The sequence below is a fragment of the Dipodomys merriami genome, unplaced genomic scaffold (genome assembly GCF_024711535.1).
Source record: "Dipodomys merriami isolate MVZ:Mamm:240054 unplaced genomic scaffold, mDipMer1.0.p SCAF_7, whole genome shotgun sequence".
Lineage (NCBI taxonomy): Eukaryota > Metazoa > Chordata > Mammalia > Rodentia > Heteromyidae > Dipodomys > Dipodomys merriami.
The window spans coordinates 30,880,403-30,896,861 of NW_027206290.1; the positions used below are offsets into that span (position 1 = coordinate 30,880,403).

Consider the following 16,459-nt stretch of genomic DNA (forward strand, 5'->3'; position numbering starts at 1 on the left):
AAAAAAAAAAAAAAAAGCTTCTCCAAAGGTTGGAAGATTGGTAATGTTTGTTAGTGGCCATTATTTCCATGGAACCAAGATTTTATGTACTTGTTTCAGGGTATTAATGAACTTCTAAAATTCTGTGTATATATCCCTTTTCTTGGGGAGGGTAGAGCATAAGGGAAGGGAGATTCATTAGGTTCTCAAGGAGAAATGAATCCCCAAGAAGAATTGATAGAGAACATTTCAACCAAACTAGAGAAATATAATTTTACACTTGGAGGTAGGATAGCAACATTTGGCATCGCAAAAAACTAGAAGCCTCTTAGAACTAGCATACACACACACACACACACACACACATACAAAAAGCAGTAGAACATTTGCTCTAATCCCAGTCCTGCTAAAAAAGAAAAAAAGCTCTTGTTAGACTCTTTATCTTCATGAGACTTGTATCTCCAATTTTAGGACCAAAAAGGTCAGAAGTGAAGCTGTGGAACAAGTAGTAGAGTGCAAAAAAGCTCAGGGACAGTGCCCAGGCTCTGAGTTCAAGCCCCAGGGCTAGCACCAAGACAAAACAAACAAAAAAACCTTTAAGTCATTTCAAAGTTACTTTCTTTACAAAGGTTAAAGCAGAAGGGACTGCCTTATGATAGCTCAGGTTGACAGGCCTCTTCTGTGTACTGAATCTTCTGGGTTGGACTAGGAGAGACAGGTCATTTAAACCACATAGCACTTGGCATGAGGTGTTCTATTCTGGTATTTGTCTGTTGGGAGTCTAGTGCCAGAGCTTAGTACAAAATTACATTCAACAGAACACACAATTTGAGATCCTTTTCTCTCTTAGAATCCTGTCATGTCTTTTCTGGCTTCCTTCAGTGCCACAATCTAAAGCAAATTCAGCCACAAAGTCAGAGTTACCTTCATGCTGCCATCTGCATGATCTCTTCCAAGGTGTCCTAAACCTCTTTCAAAGCTCCAAAGTTAAATATAGCCCATTCTCCAGCCAGCTAGACAAACAGCAGGTGTCTTTGTTGGCAGGAAAGTCTTAAATGGAAATACATTTGACTCCCTCAAGGCTGAGCCAAATTCTGGGGGTTGAGAAACCTTTTTGAATGTTTGGAGCATGCGGAGTTAGAAGGCCTCAATAGGGGAAAAAAATCTATGATCTGCCTCTAAAGAGGCAAATCAAGAACTTGCTCTTGCATTCTACGGGTAATGTTAGAACTTAATCTCTGGTATGCAGTTCCCAGCAATTACCTTTTTCTAAGATTTCATTAATCTACAACTGTTGTATTTGTGTATTCTTGGCCAACAGATCTTTAAACAAATAATGTTATAAGCATATGATAGGAAATTGACACTGTTCAATAAACAAAAGTAAAAATTCCTCCTCTCCCAGGACACCATTTCATTTCTAAGAGGTTGCTTACAACGGTTGTGTGTCTTCCTGGAGAATATGTAAGCCTGTAAAAGCATGCACAAACTAGATCATGCTGGATATATTGTCAGGCATCTTGGGGTTTTTTTTCACTGCCACAGATATTCATCTCATGCTTTCCAGTGGCTAGAGTTGTAACTTGTTTGGTAAACATTTCCAGAGTATTTAAGATTAGTTCCCTTTGAAGATGCTTCTGTCACTGATCCATTGTTGCCATATTGTGTGAATTGTCTGTAAATTCTTAGCAGTGGCATTGCAGGCCAGAAGATGAGCGCTTTTGGAATTTGTAGAATTTGGCAAAGTAGTCCCTTACTTGGCAGTGGCTAGACTTTTTAAATCATTATGCATTCAGTAGAGTCTGTATTTTGTATTTAACTTTTTATGTTGTCCTGCATTAGGGACATGCAGAACAATATACTCTCCAGATGGTGGCTGAATAGTGACAGCCAGTGGCAGTACCCATTCAGCTACACAATCACGAAAAACAGATATTCTATAGTTTCTGTGTCTGTGTGTGTGTGTGTCTGTCTGTGTGTGTGTTGCCAAGCAATGATGTTCAGTAGGTTAGATGTCTTCATTTGAGTTATTTTCAGGTTACTCTGGGTTTATCAGTATGTACTGATCAGTAACTTGCAAAGCATACATATTCATCAAATTATCTTCCCAAACGGTTTCACTGATTTATACTTCCACCAACAGGGTATTGTGAAACAGTAGTACTTCTTCACTGACAGTTTTTTCAAACTTTAATTTTTAAACTTTAAATGATACTTGTTTATTTTACTTTATTTTATTATGAACTGTTTCCCTGCTGCAGAAAATTAAGAGAAGGTCTTAAGAAGAAAAGAAAAAAAGAAGGAAAAGCTCTTGAGAGCTTTGAAGGGCACTTGGATGCCATGAGTTAGGGCAGAACATAGATTTATTTTAATATAAATATGTAGTTGCTTTTAATTTTAAGAATCAGACCCTTTTTCATAAGTATTTTGTTACCCATTTTGAGTTTTGTGAGACTTTTTTTTTTTAGAAAAATCTTTATAAGTAATAAGTCAAATACTTTGGGAAGAGAGATCAAATTTTCGTTGCTGCTTTTTTGGGGTTTTGTCCTTTTGACTATCTTGAGCTAGAATTTCAGTCGATTCCTCCATGTCTGTGCTTTGGCAAGATCTTCTGCAATATCTTTAATCATTTGATCAGTAGTTTTTTTCAAATTGGTGGCTGTCTTTAGGGCATTATCCAAAGCCGAGTTTGACATCTACAGAAGAAAAGTCCACATATTTTAGTTATATAAACTTACTATTATTTTTTATAATTGGGTTCTCTCATTGTTAAACATTGCAAGAGGGAAATTTTGGAGCATTCTGTTTTCCACACAGTTTATTTCTGTTTTTCAGTGTTTGTTTCCTAGGAAACCAGTCTAAGATGGAACATATTTGTCAGGGGAAAGGAGAAAAGATCAACACGCGACTGATGCTCATGAATCAGAGGGTGAGGTCATCAACCTGCTGGGCTGTTTCCCTGCTGCAGAGAAAGAAAAAAAGTTCTTAGGGAGCTTCAAAGGGACTTGGAAGCCATAACCACTGAGAGGGCACCAAAGGATACAGCGCATGTGTGGGTATGGAAATACTTGAAAGTAACCTGGGGATTACTGTTACTGGTTTGGAAATAGGAACCAGCTGGCAGCCCTCACCACAATGTCAGTAGAACAGACTCCAGGCCTCACACCCAGGCCAGGGGAATCCTGTAGCCAGGGTACCACCCACAAAATACTTTCTCCCAGAAATTTCCCTTGGAACCAGTTTAGGAATAATACAAACCATGTGGCTGCCAAGACCATGTGTTTTGGGTTAGTGCTGCACACTTAGCAGAGTTTTCTAAAACCCTATTTGCTCTTAGGACTAAACTTTTGAACTACAAGGATTCTAGGAGTGTTTTTTTTTTTCTAAGCCCTCACCTTAGAGTTTGTTTCTTCATTATTATTAAGGTCACATAAGGCTTTGTTTCTAGAAGCTCTGCAGGAATGGAGATGAGTGGAGGGTGGTACAAGATCTGAGCTGTAGGCCATAAAGGTCTTCATATTTTTTCTGGAAGGCAGAAGCACATTGATACTTGTGTAAAGTGCCACCTCATGTCTGTTTGGCACAGACCTGGGAGTGGGGGTAGAGGAACTCCCATGTCCCTGCCTTTCATAGCTCTTGGAAACCACAGTTAAGCTCCAGAAAATGAGAACACATCCTCCCAGAATTGGTCTTTTTCCTTTGGAACAGGAAGGCAAAACTCCAAAGAGTTTTTAATTCACTTTTTATTCTTTAGCAGCCAACTTTCTGTTCCGCTAGTTATAAAACAAACACACAAAACTACTACTTGCAAGCACCTTGGGTTAATTTCATTCTAGTGTCAGTGATCTTACCTAGCAGGGAGACCAGTAGAAAAATAAAAGCAATAATTTTATGTCCACAGCATATAACCAGTCCAGACTGCTGTCCTCTAAGGTCTGCACGGTATAAATGAGGTACAGGCAACCACGATGTTCAGGTTATACACTATTGCTCTAAGATGATAGTCCGGGTGATGGGCTCTGTCAGGAGTCACACTTCACAACCACGAGTGGTCCTGTGATGGAGCCCCTCATGTCATCCCCCTGCTAAGCATACTTTGGTGCATCTGCTGTGAGCAATATCATCTCTAGAAATTCCTTAAATACTCTATGGCCTCAGCCTCCCATCCTCCTTATGTCCCTTCCACAGTAACATTAGTTGCGCTGTAGTTCATGTAATGTGTTGGCTCTCCAATGAGAGTCCATCTGCATCAGGGGCCTCTCACTGATTAAATCTTTCGGCAGGGGATGGCAGTGTGGTGCAGTGGGCTTCAGAGTCCTCTCTCCCTACAGCCTGTCAGCCACCATTTCAACAGTATTAACAGCCATCACTAGCTGAGTACTTTTCATGATCCAGGTACTATTCTCAGGGCTATATGTATATTGATTCAATGAATTTTTATTCTCAATTTAGCTGTGAGAAAACAGGTAGAGAGTAGAATGCCTTTCCAAAGACAGAGCTAAGATGTAAACCCCAGAGCCTCCACAACTAAATTTAAATCACTACCCTGTCGTCCTACGGTAGGGAGTAGTTCAGTTAGCTACTCTACTGCCTCTTACCTTCAATACCTCTTGAATACAGACTTCTGTCTCTACCACCCTTAGACATGAAGGCCTTATCCCACCTGTTATTCAATTGGTCTTCAACTTTGGATCCTCACTCAATTCTGCTCTGCCAATAGCTAGAGTGATATTTTAATACATACATACACATACCTTGATTTTAAAAGTTCCTTGTTCCCAAGTCTGAAGTCCTCCCTGTATCTGGCAAACTGAACACCTGGCCTTGCCTATTCCCTAGACTGCCCTGTAAGCCTCATCTTGCCCAGATGCCACACTATTCCTGGACTTCCAAGAGCTTTCCCACCTCAGAGAGCCTCATAAATCATCCTGTTCTTTGCTCCTTTCTTCACTCCCCTCTGCTAATTTGTTCGTACTTTCCTATGGGGCTCAACTTACATGAATCCCTAAATTAGGTGCCCTTCTTGGCATTTAAAAGATGATCCAGCTGGGCACTGGTGTGTCACGCTGTAATCCTCGCTACTCAGAAGACTGGGATCTGAGGATCATAGTTCAAAGCCAGCCCAGGCACAAAAGTCTGTGAGACTCTTATCTCCACTTAACCACTAGAAAACCAGAAGTAGTGCAGTGGCTCAAAGTGGTAAAGTACTAGCTTTGAGCTAAAGAGCTCAGGGACAGTGCCCACACCCTGAGTTCAAGCCTCACAACGGACAAAAAGATAATTCAACTCCTTTTTCAAACAGTAAAATCCTCATGGACAGTGGTTGACTTTGTCGTTGTATCCTCAGCACAATGTCCTGAATTCAGCAAAAATGTTTGTCGAATGAGTAAGTGAATGATTATATGTGAATCCTGGCCATAGTACTTATAATCTTGTGATTACCAAGAAATCTTGGTTACATATTTATAATAAACAGGTAATCACATTGTATGTACCTGACCAGTCATAGCAGATTTTTTTTTTACTGGTAATAATAAAATACTTACTTTCCTTGTGTGAACTCACATTCATCTTGAATGAATTTTGAATTCACTCTCTGAGAACAGATCCATTTTGGTTCTGAACAAGATGAAAAAATTTCAGCTATGATTAAATTCTGGAGCATCAAAATAATCTCTAAATGGTAGGTATGTGTCATTTTGACTTTTCAGTAAGAATAAAATATTAAAATGTTTAATAAATATGTAAATAAGAACATTAGGAAAAAAGAAAATTAGGAAACAGAAACCAAGGAATTTTGTCAAGTATTCTAAACTTATGGAAAACAACTCAACTTTTATTATTAAATTTATGGAAAACCATTCAATTTTTTACTTTAAATGGAAGCCAGTTTTTGTTGATATAGGGGCTTGAGTTTGGGGCTTCATGCTCTCAGCTTTCTTGCTCAAAACTAGCACTTTGGGGTTTTTTTTGTTGTTGGTGGTGGTCTTGGGGCTTGAACTCAGGGCCTGCATGCTGTTCTTAAGCTTTTGTGCTCAAGGCTAGTGCTCTACCATTTTGAGCCACAGCTCCACTTGTGGTTTTCTGGTGGTTAATTGGAGATAAGGTTGGCTTCAAACCATAATCCTCAGATCTCATCCTCCTAAGTAGCTACGATTACAGTCTTGAGCCACAAGTGCCTGGCAGCATTCTACCATTTGAGCCACATTTCATAACAATATGATTTCCAGGCCTGTACTTTTCTGGTTAATTGGGGATGGAGTCTCACAGACTGTTCTGCATAGACTGGCGTTGAAGTGAGATCTTCCAAATCCCATCCTCCTCAGTAACTTGGATTTCATGCATACCCAGCAAAATTCAACGTACGTGTGTGTGTGCGCGCGCACGCACATGCACACGTGCACACACATGCACACTCGTCATTCCTAGGGCTTTCTGAACTCAGAACTTAGGTGCTCTCCCTGAGCTTTTATGCTCAAGGTTAGTATTTTACACAACCACTTGAGCCTCTTCCAGCTTTTGGTGATTAATTGGAAATAAGAGTCTCACAGACTTCAAACCAGGATCCTCAGATCTCAGCCTCCTGAGAAACTACAATTATAAGCATGGTCACTGGTGCCTGGCTCAAAACTCAACTTTTAAGAGGAGTTTTATTAGCAGATAAGAAACTAGGAATTTAGATTCTCTGCATGCCCACTGTGACCTGGCATATTGCCTAACTTCTGTGGGTTCAACTAATGCATCAAATAAATGGAAAAATAACTTCTAAGAGGTTGGACCCAAGCGGATTTCTAATATTCTCTCCAATTTTTTGTAGCAAGAACTCTACAAGTATCTACAGATACTTGTACCAATACTTGTGTTAAGACAATTTCAGAAAAGAAACTAAACAGAATGAAAATATGGTGGGAAAGGCCAGGAAAAGAAAGCTAGGAAAAGGAAGAGACAAGTCAATGGCCAAAAGAAAAAAAAAAGCTTTTTCTCTGTCACTGAGGAGCCCTCTGCCTTTCCTTTTAATTCTTCCTCATCATTTCTCTAGCCCCAGGTCTCCTGCCTTAACTGGTAGCTAGTAACCAGGGGTCACTCCCCATGTAGGGTGTCTCCTTGGACAACGGAAACAGACTGTTTCTCAGGCATGGACCGCAGAATGGAAGCCAGAAAGTTCAGATTTAGATATCCTGACTACCTAGCCAAGATTCATGATAAACTAATGAGCTCAGTTTTCTTTCTTTGGAAACTCAGAAAGGAGCACAGAATCATGGGATTCCATTCCTGTTCAGTCTGCAGATCATTTACATCAAACAAAAATATACTGTCTTCCAGATGGGGTTCCTCAATTTCCTGTCAGTTCCAATTGCTGGAAGGTTCTTTTTCAGCACTGAAGAAATGCTGTTTCCCTGTGACCTCTGCACTCTTAGCCACTGTGTTAACTGGGGGAGTTCAGGACATCTTAGCGATTGGGTTGCAATTCTCATAGGTGTATTGGAAGAACAGCTCCAAAGACTAAGAATATAGTAATGAAATCTGCCCTACAGCTTCCAGATCCAGTGACACACCTGGCTGGAGGATTGGCAGCTGGGGTAAGTAGGAGAGACATGCCTGAGGCCAAGAAAGTAAGTGACATTCCTTAGTCTTGGTCATTGGCAGTTGCAAAAGACAAGGTACATACATCATTCCTGATGCCAGAGAGAAAGAGAGGAAGTGTTCTGAAGGAATAAAGAAAAGTATGTAGCCTAGCCGTGGCTACCTAGGAGAATCAGTGTTCCTGTCCTTCCTCCATGTTCCCACAGCATACTTGGATCTGCTTTAGTACTTACTACATTGTGCTTCCAACTCTACTTAGGGTGTAAGTTTCAATTAGCAACTTCTGAGGATGAAGGACTTGAATCATCTTCATAAATAAATATAGGATTTTAACTTTTTTTCCAAGGACAGCCCAAGTTTGCTTTGGAAATTAACAATACGATGTCTAAGGAACATGACCATAGTTGACTTCACTACAGGCTGATGTGTGTGGACTAGCACCTCTACCACTTGGAGCCACAGATCAACTTAGAGCTTCCTGGTAGTCAACTGGAGATGAGAGTCTCATGGACTTCCCTCCCTGGTCTGGCTTCAGATTGCAATCCTTCACTCTCAGCCTTCTAAGTAGCTAGGATTACAAACATGAGCCATCAGCACCCAGCTACAGGCTGACTTTTTTTTTGGTCAGTCATAGGCTTGAACTCTGGGCCTGGGTGCTGTCCCTCAGCTCTTCAGCTCAAGGCAAGCAGTCTACCACTTAAGCCACAGTGCCACTTCCAGTTTTTGGGTGGTTAATTGGAGATTAGAATCTCAAGCTGGGCACTGGTGGCTCATGCCTGTAATCCTAGTTACTTGGAGGCTGAGATCTGAGGATCGTGGTTCAAAGCCAGCCCAGGCAGGAAAGTCCATGAAACTCGAATCTCCAATAAACTGCCAGAAAACTGGAAGTAGTGCTGTGGCTCAAGTGGTAGAGAGCTAGCCTTCAGCTGAAGAGCTCAGGGATAGCGCCCAGGCCCAGAGTTCAAGCCCCATGACTGACAAGAAAAAAAAAGTCTCACGGACTTTCCTGCCGGGGCTGGCTTTGAACCAGAATTCTCAGATCTCAGCTTCCTGAGTAGCTAGGATTACAGACGTGAGCCACTGGTTCCAGGCTACAGGCTGATTCTTAATAGACATATTTGAGGCTTTAGCATGGCTACTCAGCATAATAACAGTAATAGTGGTGATTATCCAATCAGTCATTTGTTTAGCAAGTACTTATGATTTGGTACTGACTGCACTGGTATAACACTTAACTATCACAGCTTTACACTGGCATTCCCTATTTCCCCGTCTCCACTCAGCCTCTTGCCATCCATGTGCAGGGCTGGATTTGGAAGTTATCAGTGAGTTCAGGAAATCTAAGCAGCAGACAAGAGAGGGCAGGACCTCAAGGGGAAGCAATAGAAAATGTCACGGTCTCTCGATGGTGTTGATCATGCAGATGTACTTACGAGGTGAAGAATTTTTACTTTGATCCAAAGAGCAGGACTGAATAAACGTGCCTCTTCCATTCTGATTTAAATGATTTTGTCCTGGGGTGTTGTGTCTATAATGAAATTCTAAATATGAAAAAAGGATTAAGAATACAATTCATTGGCTGGGAACTATAGCCTTCCCTACTTACGCCTTCTGGAGCCCCCAAGTCAGTCTCACTTTTTGGTGATTCTTTACTGCAGACTCTTGGGGAGCTAAAAATCTTAGTCCCACCATCCTCACATTTGCTACTCTGCAGTCTAGTGCCAGGACCAGAACAGAAGCTGGGTGGTCTTGTTTCGGAACCTGAAAAGCCCAAGTTATACAAAGAAAGTATGAATCTCTAGAGTTGAGTCATAAGGCATGGTGTGGAGAGCTCTCATTCCAACATGCAAATTTGTACATTAAGCATTGGAGTGTCAACTGTGTTACCAAGGAAAGATTTCTAGTCTAGCTGCCATCTGGAATCCCCTTCTGACAGCTGAGATATTTAAGTAACAGCTCCTATATGTACCTGGCACATATTGGTGCATATTGATGCAAGTAAATGGGTGGTTCTATGGGAGTTTGCCCAATGAATTATCAGAGCTTCTTCCATTTGTAGTTATTTTTCCAGAGCTTCCCTGACAGCCTCCATATTCTTTATCTCAGATCCTGCGAAGACCAACAGCAATGATTTGTTGTCCAGGAAACTAGATACTTTTCTTCTATGAAGACATTCATAAGCTCATACAAAAAATCTGAGGAATTCCAGGCACTGGTGACTCATGCCCTGTAATCCTAACTATTCAGGACGCTAAGATCTGAGGATCATGGTTAGAAGTCAGCCTGGGCAGAAAAGTCCCTGTGAGACTCTTAATTCCAATTAGCCACTCAAAAACTGGAAGTGGCACTGTGGTGCCTTGAGGAAAAGAAGCTCAAGGACAGCATCCAGGCTCTGGGTCTAAGTCCCATGACCAACAACAACAAGAATCTGAGAAATAACATTGCCCAGCCTGAAAGGCTAGGAGCAAACAGCATGTGTGCTTAGAGCAGGTCTGGAACTTGCTGGGCAGTTGGCTCTAGATCTCCAAGAAAGCACTGGGTCACAGATGGGATGAGTTTGAAGGACTAAGGTTGAGCCCTGGCTTTTCCACTTATTAGTTATTATGGTTGAAAATATGTCCATGGATTCTGCGATACTTCTTTTTTAAATAAATAAAGACTAGGCCAGACACCAGTGGCTTCTACCTGTAATACTAGCTACTCAGGAGTCAGATCTGAGGACTGGGGTTTGAAGACAGTTTGGGCAGAAAAATCTATGGGACTTTTTTTTTAAAGAGGAAATGTTTGTATTTATTTGGGTATTCATACTTATTTGATCCTTCTTTTTTAATTTAATTTTTTATTGTTATTGTAAAGATGATATACAAAGAGGGTACATGAGACTCGTACCTTCATTAACCAGAAGTGAGGCCAGGTGCTGATGGTCATGCCTATAATCCTAGTTACTCAGGAGGCTGAGATCTGAGGATTGCAGTTCAAAGCTAGACCAGGCAGGAAAGTTCATGAGACTTTTTTCGTGTGTGATGGTCCTGTTCCTGGGGCTTGAACTCAGGGGCCTAGGTGCAATCCCTGAGCTTTTTGTGTTCAAGGCTAGTGTTCCAGTCCTTTGAGCCACAGTTCTACTTCCAGCCTTTGGTGCCCAGGCTGGCTTCAAGCAATGATCCTCAGATCTCAAGTAGCTTCTAAGTAACTAAAATTACAGCTAGGATTACTAGTGCCCAACTCATGAAACACTGTGGTTCAGGTAGTAGAGTGCCAGCTTTGAGTTAAAAAGCTAAGGGACAGCATCTAGGCCCTGAGTTCAAGCCCCAGTATTAACAAAAAAAAGGAGCCTGAGCAAGAGGTATATTTTAATGGTAGAATACCTACATAGCAGGGGCAATGCCACAGGTTCCATCCACAGAAACAAAGGAAAAAATTCTTCTTTCAGCGTGGAATTGCTTCTAACAAAGGAGTATTGATGAGGTGAAACATGCCAAACTGGGTTATAAATGCCATCTTGGCCTTTTCTTTCTTTCTCTCTCTCTCTTTTCTTTTCTTTCTTTCTTTCTTTGTCCCTTCCTTCCTTCCTTCCTTCCTTCCTTCCTTCCTTCCTTCCTTCCTTCCTTCCTTCCTTCCTTCCTTTCCTTCCTTCCTTCCTTCTTCCTTTATTTTGTGGCTCACTTGTTTTGGCTGGCCTATCATGGGAACAGGCAAGCAGCCTACCGGAGAAGCTTACATGATAAGGAACCAAGATTCCTGCCAATGACCATGTGAGCAACCCATGTTAGAAACAGATCAAGACATCAGATGATCCAGCCCTGGTAAGTGCAACCCCAGGAAAGACTTGGCCTGAACCACCTAGCTAAGTTGCTCCAGAATTCCTGACCCACAGAAACTATGAGATAAGAAAAGTTTTAGGATACTTCTGAAGTAATAAATAATGAACAGCTAGCTCTTTGACCTTGGTAAATTGCTTACTGTCTCTGAGCTTCATTTCCTGGTCTATAAAATGCAGATAATGATTCCTGCCTTTTGGGAGGGGTTATAGATAGGAATTCAATGATATTCATTATGTCAACAGTCTTCAGACTTTCGATTTCAGAATCCTTTTCACTCTTAAAATGGAAGCCCCTGAAAAGCTGGTGTTCATATGGATTTTTTTTCACTACCATATACCATAACAGATGCTATTTTATATATGCAAGAAAAAAATCCTCCCCCTGAATTGGAAAACTCTTACAACATGCAGTCAACTATAAATAGATTGGTAGAGATTTGTTAGTATAATTTGCAAAACACCCTAAGGCTGAATATCAGGAAGTTCTGAGGCTTTCTGTTTTATTTTGTTTTACACTGAAACATAAGAAAGAACATTGTATTATTATAACAAGTGGCTGAAAGAATGGATGAAGTATAGAGTATCTGCCTAGCATATGTGAAGCCCTAAATTCAAATGTCAGTACAGACAAAAAAAAATCTATGCTTCAAAAAAGGATAGGGGGTAAAAAGTTCACTGACAAAGTACTTGTCAGCATGTGTAGTCCCTGGCTTCAGTATCCCAACACAACCAGCACTAATAATAACAAGAAGCTAGGTATAGCAGCACCTGCCTGTAGTCCTAACTACTTAGGAAGTGAGGAAGGTTGCTCCAGCAATGGCTTCAGGCTCAGGAGCTGCCTGAACAGGCAGGTACCTGGCCCTCCCCTACGTCACTGCAAGCCTTTCAGCCAGGGATATGTCTCTGCTTCAACTGGCTTTGGAGGAAAGATCTTCATATGGACATCATTGAATTTCATGCACTCCTGCCCAGCTCTAACTTCCTTTGCTTCTAGGAAATGTGTATAGACAAGCCAGCACCAACCCTCACAAGGCTGTAGCCATACCTGGTGATCAGTGGTCTTGCTGGGATAGATAATGATGGATAGATGGATGCCTAATGACTGACACCATGAACTCGAGGTTCCAGCTACAAACAGATATTGGCACTTCATCCTACTTAACCACATCCTATTTAAGTCTAGTTCATTATTCTTTACATTTTGAAAAAGTAAAACATACCACACCCTCATCTAGTGAAATGCTGTTTGGGAGTGGCAGATCCCAGAGAGGGACCCTGAAGACTTGAGCGCCCATAGCCTTAACTCTACCACTCACCAGGAGTCAAATCTTGGTTCAGGTCCTTTTCGTTTATGACTGAAAGCCTTCCACAGTCAATCTTCCTGTGGTCTTTTCTCTCCATTTTTTGCTTTCTAAAAAAAAAAAAAAAAAAAAGATGAGTAAGATCCATAGGGGTCAGGTACAGTGGCTTACTCCTATAATCCCAGTTATTCAGAAGACAAAGACTGAGAGGATCATAGCTCAAGGACAGACCAGACAAAAAGTAAACCCCCATCTCAACAGATCAAGCTAGTCATGGTGGTTCAAATGTGCAATCTCAGGTACATGGTAGGTGTAGACAGGAGTATTATACTCGGAGGCCAACCCAGAGCAAAACACCAGGACCTATCTGAAAAATAACTAAAGCAAAACAAGACTGGGAATGTGACTCAAGTGGCAGAGTACTGCCTAGCAAGTCGAGATGCCCTGAATTTAAACCTCATTACTGATCCCTCCCCCTGCCCCCCAAAAAGCCCATAATACAGGGAAAGTATCTGTAATCAAATTCTTTTTTTTTTTTTTTTTGTCGGGGGAACCTGAACTCTGGGCCTGGGCACTGTCCCTGAGCTCTTCAGCTTCAAGGTGAGGGCTCTACCACTTGAGCCATAGTGCCACTTCTGATTTTCTGGTGGTTAATTGGAGATGAGTCTCATGGACTTTTCTGCCCGGGCTGGCTTTGAACCACGATTCTCAGATCTCAACCTCCTGAGTAGCTAGTATTATAGGTATGAACTACTCATACCTGGCTTCAAATTCTTATATCCAGTACTGGAACAATGTAGGAGTGGCCTAACATCCCTAACATAGATATCACCTCTGCCCTCCTGTTTGAGAACTTCCTGTAAGGAAATGTATCAGCACATAAAAGTATGTTTGCAGATGATTTAAAATAAATGTTTTATTCCACCATAACCATGATATGCACACACAAAATAAAAAATTATAGTATAGAATTACAACAATTCTATCTTAAAATCAGTTTTTTGTTTTTTTTGTTTTGTTTTTTTTTTTACCAGTCCTGGGGCTTGAACTCAGGGTTTGGGTTCTGTACTTGATCATATTTTGCTCAAGGCTCGTGCTCTACCACTAGAGCCACAGCTCCACTTCCAACTTTTTTGGTAGTTTAGTGGAAAGAAGAGTCTTACAGATAATCCTGTGCAGGCTGGCTTCAACCAACCATCCTCAGCCTCCTGGGTAGCTAGGATGCAGGGCCAAGCTGTTAAAATCAGTTCTTACTCTGGAAAGAAGTTTGCTATGTAGTGGGTTCCATGGCTTTGGCTCTATAAGCACCAGCTGTATATATCCCAAGAACTCTAGCAAAGTGGGTTTTGTCAGAGCCCCAAGGCTCATGTGGAATTAATTTTAGTTGTGGCCACCAGGGGGCATCAGAAAGAAACAACTACAATGAGCATTTATCAGATTTCCCTGACCTGTCTAGTTTCAACCTTCCTCCACCACAGAGATTCTAGCACCTCCAAAAGAATTCTAATCAAGAAGGCATCTTAGTAAAGCTCTTTCTCAGCCCCTGAGATACATTAATACTAGAAAGATACACACGCTTAGTGTGGATGGTTGTGTACCCAGTCTAGATGGGCATGAATGAGATTGCGTAAGACGGGGAGGGGGGGGGGAGGGGAGGAGCTTGCACTGCTGAGCAAATGCATGCATGGCCAGCTGGGCCTGGCCAGCTAGTGGAGGAAAAAACCCTTCTGGGGGAGGGGGGGGGCGGAGGATGGGGCTAGGAAGCCAAGCCTTTCCCCTCCTGAGTCATATTTTCTCACACTTCATTTTTTTGTCTCCACCCTCCAGCTCTGGGGCATTTGAACATCTGCTTTCCAAAGTGGAAAACTTGGATTGAACTCAAGCTTGTGCAGTCCAACATGTGATTTAATTTTTTTCTGCTGCTCTTAATCTTCTCCGTGCACTCAAATCTTCTGGCCACACAAAACAGCCGAGGGCAATTAGGGGAAGGTAGATTTTCAGCAGATAGCTTAAGTATGCTCTTAAATGCCAAGTTTTGCCTCAGCAGTTATTTAAAGGGGTATACATTTTGCATTTGCCCATTTACATTTTAATAAATAATTTACACTTTGTACCTCAGCAAACTTTATAGAGAACATATCCACTCAGAGAGATAGCTATTTTTATCACAGAGTAGATGTATATAGTCCTTCTTTTAATAATTTCTCAGGATCGTATAGCTTACCAAGATTTCAATTCCTAACTCATAAATGAATCTCACCACTCCCCTGCAGTAGATTTATTGTTTCATTTTATACATGCTTGTACTTTTGTTTCTCTGTTGCTCATTTAAAAGCACATTTAAGATGGATGCCAGTGGCTCATGGCTGTAATCCTAGCTACTCAGAAGACTGAGATCTGAGCATAAGCCTGGGGAGAAAGGTCCACTAGACTCCATCTCTAAACTAACAAGCCAAAAGCTGGGCTTGTAGGACTTGGCTTAATTGGTAGAGTGCCAGCCAAATGAGAATGTACAGTCCTGAATTCAGGCCCCAGAACTCCCCCCACCCCACCACCACACACACACACACACACACACACAGCTTTGGTACTTCTGGGGTTCTGTAAAACCTACACCAAGATCTTGAAAGAGAAACAATTAGTACCAAAAGTATTTAATAATATTATTTCAAATGTCAGAATGGTTTCATTATATGTAATAAGATCTATTAAAACATCCAAACTGCAGACTTGAATTCAACCAATAAAAACTGTAAAGCTTGGCCGACTGGGTGAGTAAGCACCACCAGTGTCCTTGTATTTAAAGGCAGGCTTGAAGCTGAACACAGACATGGTGGTTTGAAGTCAAGTTCCAAATGACACAGGGAATTTTTAGCACAAACTTCGTGCTGTGTCCTTTTTTAGGGGGCGGAAGGTCAATAAAACACTCCTGATTAAGTGCCCATTCCCACAGTGGAGGGCTTCCTAACAGGAAACCAGTCTTTCAGACCTTGTCCTCTGCCTCCATTAGAGTTCATTAACTACTTAAATAGGAGTTGCAGAACTTCCCTCCTTGACTCTTGACCGTTCCAAGGTACACTAGCCAAGCTCTGCTGGGAGGTAACAGTTCTTCACTGACAGAAGCTATGGAGGACTGAAGCCACCCTGGCCATGAATTGTACCAGTGGGTATTTCAAAAACATGAAGGATTTCTCCTTAGGATTTTACATGCTTTACTGCAGGTTAGTGCTGGCAAAATGGCCTGCTTAGGAATGAGGAGTCAGCCCTTTCTCTTGTTTTTAGTGAGACTGAAGGACACAGCTGAGAGCCACTGTAGAACCATAGAGACAGAAGTTGACAGTGACTGTGGGAGCTGGCGGGCAACAGTGAGCATGAACACCCCAACTGACAAATGTCCAACTGCCTGCAGGGCCATCCTCTGTGTGCTACAACCGATTCTTTACCAGAGATGCCCAGCAGAATCACCTGGGGAGATTTTTTTTTGGGGGGGGGTCTGGTCGTGGGGCCTGAACTCTGGGCCTGGGCACTGTCCCTCAGCTCTTCAGCTCAAGGCTAGTGCTCTACCACTTGAGCCACAGCACCACTTCCGGCTTTTTTCTATTTGCTTATATGGTGCTGAGGAATCGAACCCAGGGCCTCAGGCATGCAAGGCAAGCGCTCTACCACTGAGCCACCTTCCCAGCCCAAACCTGGGGAGATTTAAAGTGTGACTCAGGCTGTAATCCTAGCTATAGGGGGGGCTAAGATCTGAGGATCAAGGCTTGAAGCCAACCTG

At 41.9% G+C, this 16,459-nt stretch overlaps 1 protein-coding gene across 1 annotated transcript in view; it reads right to left on the reverse strand.

Moving 5' to 3' along the window:
* Nucleotides 1-2,290: 2,290 nt before the first annotated feature.
* Nucleotides 2,291-16,459, reverse strand: part of Aknad1 (AKNA domain containing 1) — a 36,816-nt gene continuing 22,647 nt past the window's right edge. Inside the window, exons 7-12 of the mRNA XM_070006181.1 lie at nucleotides 12,700-12,794; nucleotides 9,199-9,324; nucleotides 8,997-9,104; nucleotides 5,526-5,598; nucleotides 3,375-3,504; nucleotides 2,291-2,675 (exon numbers count right to left, since the gene is read on the reverse strand). Of these exons, the coding sequence (XP_069862282.1) occupies nucleotides 2,544-2,675; nucleotides 3,375-3,504; nucleotides 5,526-5,598; nucleotides 8,997-9,104; nucleotides 9,199-9,324; nucleotides 12,700-12,794 (664 nt within the window). The 3' untranslated portion in view covers nucleotides 2,291-2,543. The remainder of the gene's footprint in view (nucleotides 2,676-3,374; nucleotides 3,505-5,525; nucleotides 5,599-8,996; nucleotides 9,105-9,198; nucleotides 9,325-12,699; nucleotides 12,795-16,459) is intronic.